Source organism: Bison bison, unplaced genomic scaffold (assembly GCF_000754665.1).
Source record: "Bison bison bison isolate TAMUID 2011002044 unplaced genomic scaffold, Bison_UMD1.0 scf7180017864297, whole genome shotgun sequence".
Lineage (NCBI taxonomy): Eukaryota > Metazoa > Chordata > Mammalia > Artiodactyla > Bovidae > Bison > Bison bison.
Genome location: NW_011494869.1, coordinates 7,174,064 through 7,175,321, shown reverse-complemented (window position 1 = coordinate 7,175,321; position 1,258 = coordinate 7,174,064). Strand labels below are relative to the sequence as shown.

Sequence of the window (1,258 nt, the reverse complement as noted above, 5' to 3'; positions counted from 1 at the left end):
CCAGCAGGGTGGCCAGGATGCAGCGGAAGGTGGCATTTTGCACCAGTTGTTCCATGCCCACTTTCAGGTCGAACAGTGGCTCTGCAATTTCCTGGTAGGGGAGATCAGGGACTCAGACTACACGGTCATCATGCTCCCATGTCCCTACTGCCTGTCCCATCCCGTGACCCAAGTACCCGCTCCATGCTGTCATAATCCAGTTTGAAGGCCCAGAGTTGTAGGCGGGCAGCCAGGCCCCCGATAGAGGCGAGAGTCATCAGGAAATTCTCGGCTGGGCCCAAGGGTACGTCGGGATTGGCCAGCTGGGCCTCCTCGATCTTCTGCCGCTCCTCCTCCGTGGGCATCATGGTCAGTAGCTTCTAAGAATGCACCCACCATCCCACAGAGGCCACTCAGTGCTGGCCTGAGGCCTTGGGTATTGACCTTGACTCCTCCCTAGGTCATCTGGGGCAGTCCCAGAGTCTCAGGACTGCTCTGCAGAAATGCCAAGCCCATGCCCACCACTGGAGGGACAGGAAGTGGCCACCAACCAAAGGAGAGGGCCCAGCTCCCCACACCCCTCACTGTGTATCCCTACCTCGATGCCATCCTTGCTTACAGCAAACTCATCAAAGTTGAGCAGGGCAGCCTTGATCACGTGCACAGGTGGCAGTGTGGTTAGGCCGATGTTGATGGCATTGCTGCGCTTGGGGTCCAGCACTGTGGTCATTGTACGGCGGCCCTCACCAGCTTTCTTTGACATTGTGGGAAGGGCAGTATAAGACTGGGAAAGGGTCTAACGGGCAACAACCTAAGAGGGCACACCAAGGCCCCACTCTCAGTAGCCCAAATGGTGCAATTACCCCACAGCCAGGGCTCTGGGATGTGCAAGGCCTTGGGATGGGCTTAGATGCTAGTTAGGGATGGGCTAAACCCTCATTGAAGGACCTCAGACAAGTCCCTCCTCCTTTCTTTGCCTCAGTTTCCCCAGCAGTTCAGACCCTTGAGCTCTGGCTCCCTCCCCTCTCCCCTGGGGTTACCCCACAGATGAGGATGTGCTTACTTTGGAAGGCAACATGTCCTTGGCTCGGGACTCAAACAGGTGTTCTAGCCGGGCTGTATCCACCGAGACAGGCTCTAGTGAGGCCCACAGGGTGGGGCTGGGCCCAAAGCGACTACCAGAGCCTCCACGGACTCCAGCCAACTTTAGCTCCCGCCAGAAGAGTTTTACTGTCTTCCTCTTGGTGGGGAGGGCAGGGCCATCAGGTGCTGAGTGGGG

The 1,258-nt window shown here is 57.8% G+C and overlaps 1 protein-coding gene across 1 annotated transcript in view; it reads right to left on the bottom strand.

The window, feature by feature from the left end:
- Positions 1-1,258, bottom strand: part of FHOD1 (formin homology 2 domain containing 1) — a 16,600-nt gene that overhangs the window by 2,347 nt on the left and 12,995 nt on the right. The window contains exons 14-17 of the mRNA XM_010851119.1: positions 1,043-1,258; positions 578-733; positions 177-359; positions 6-91 (exon numbers count right to left, since the gene is read on the bottom strand). The exon at positions 1,043-1,258 is cut by the window's right edge and continues 34 nt beyond it. Coding sequence (XP_010849421.1) covers positions 6-91; positions 177-359; positions 578-733; positions 1,043-1,258 — 641 coding nt within the window. The remainder of the gene's footprint in view (positions 1-5; positions 92-176; positions 360-577; positions 734-1,042) is intronic.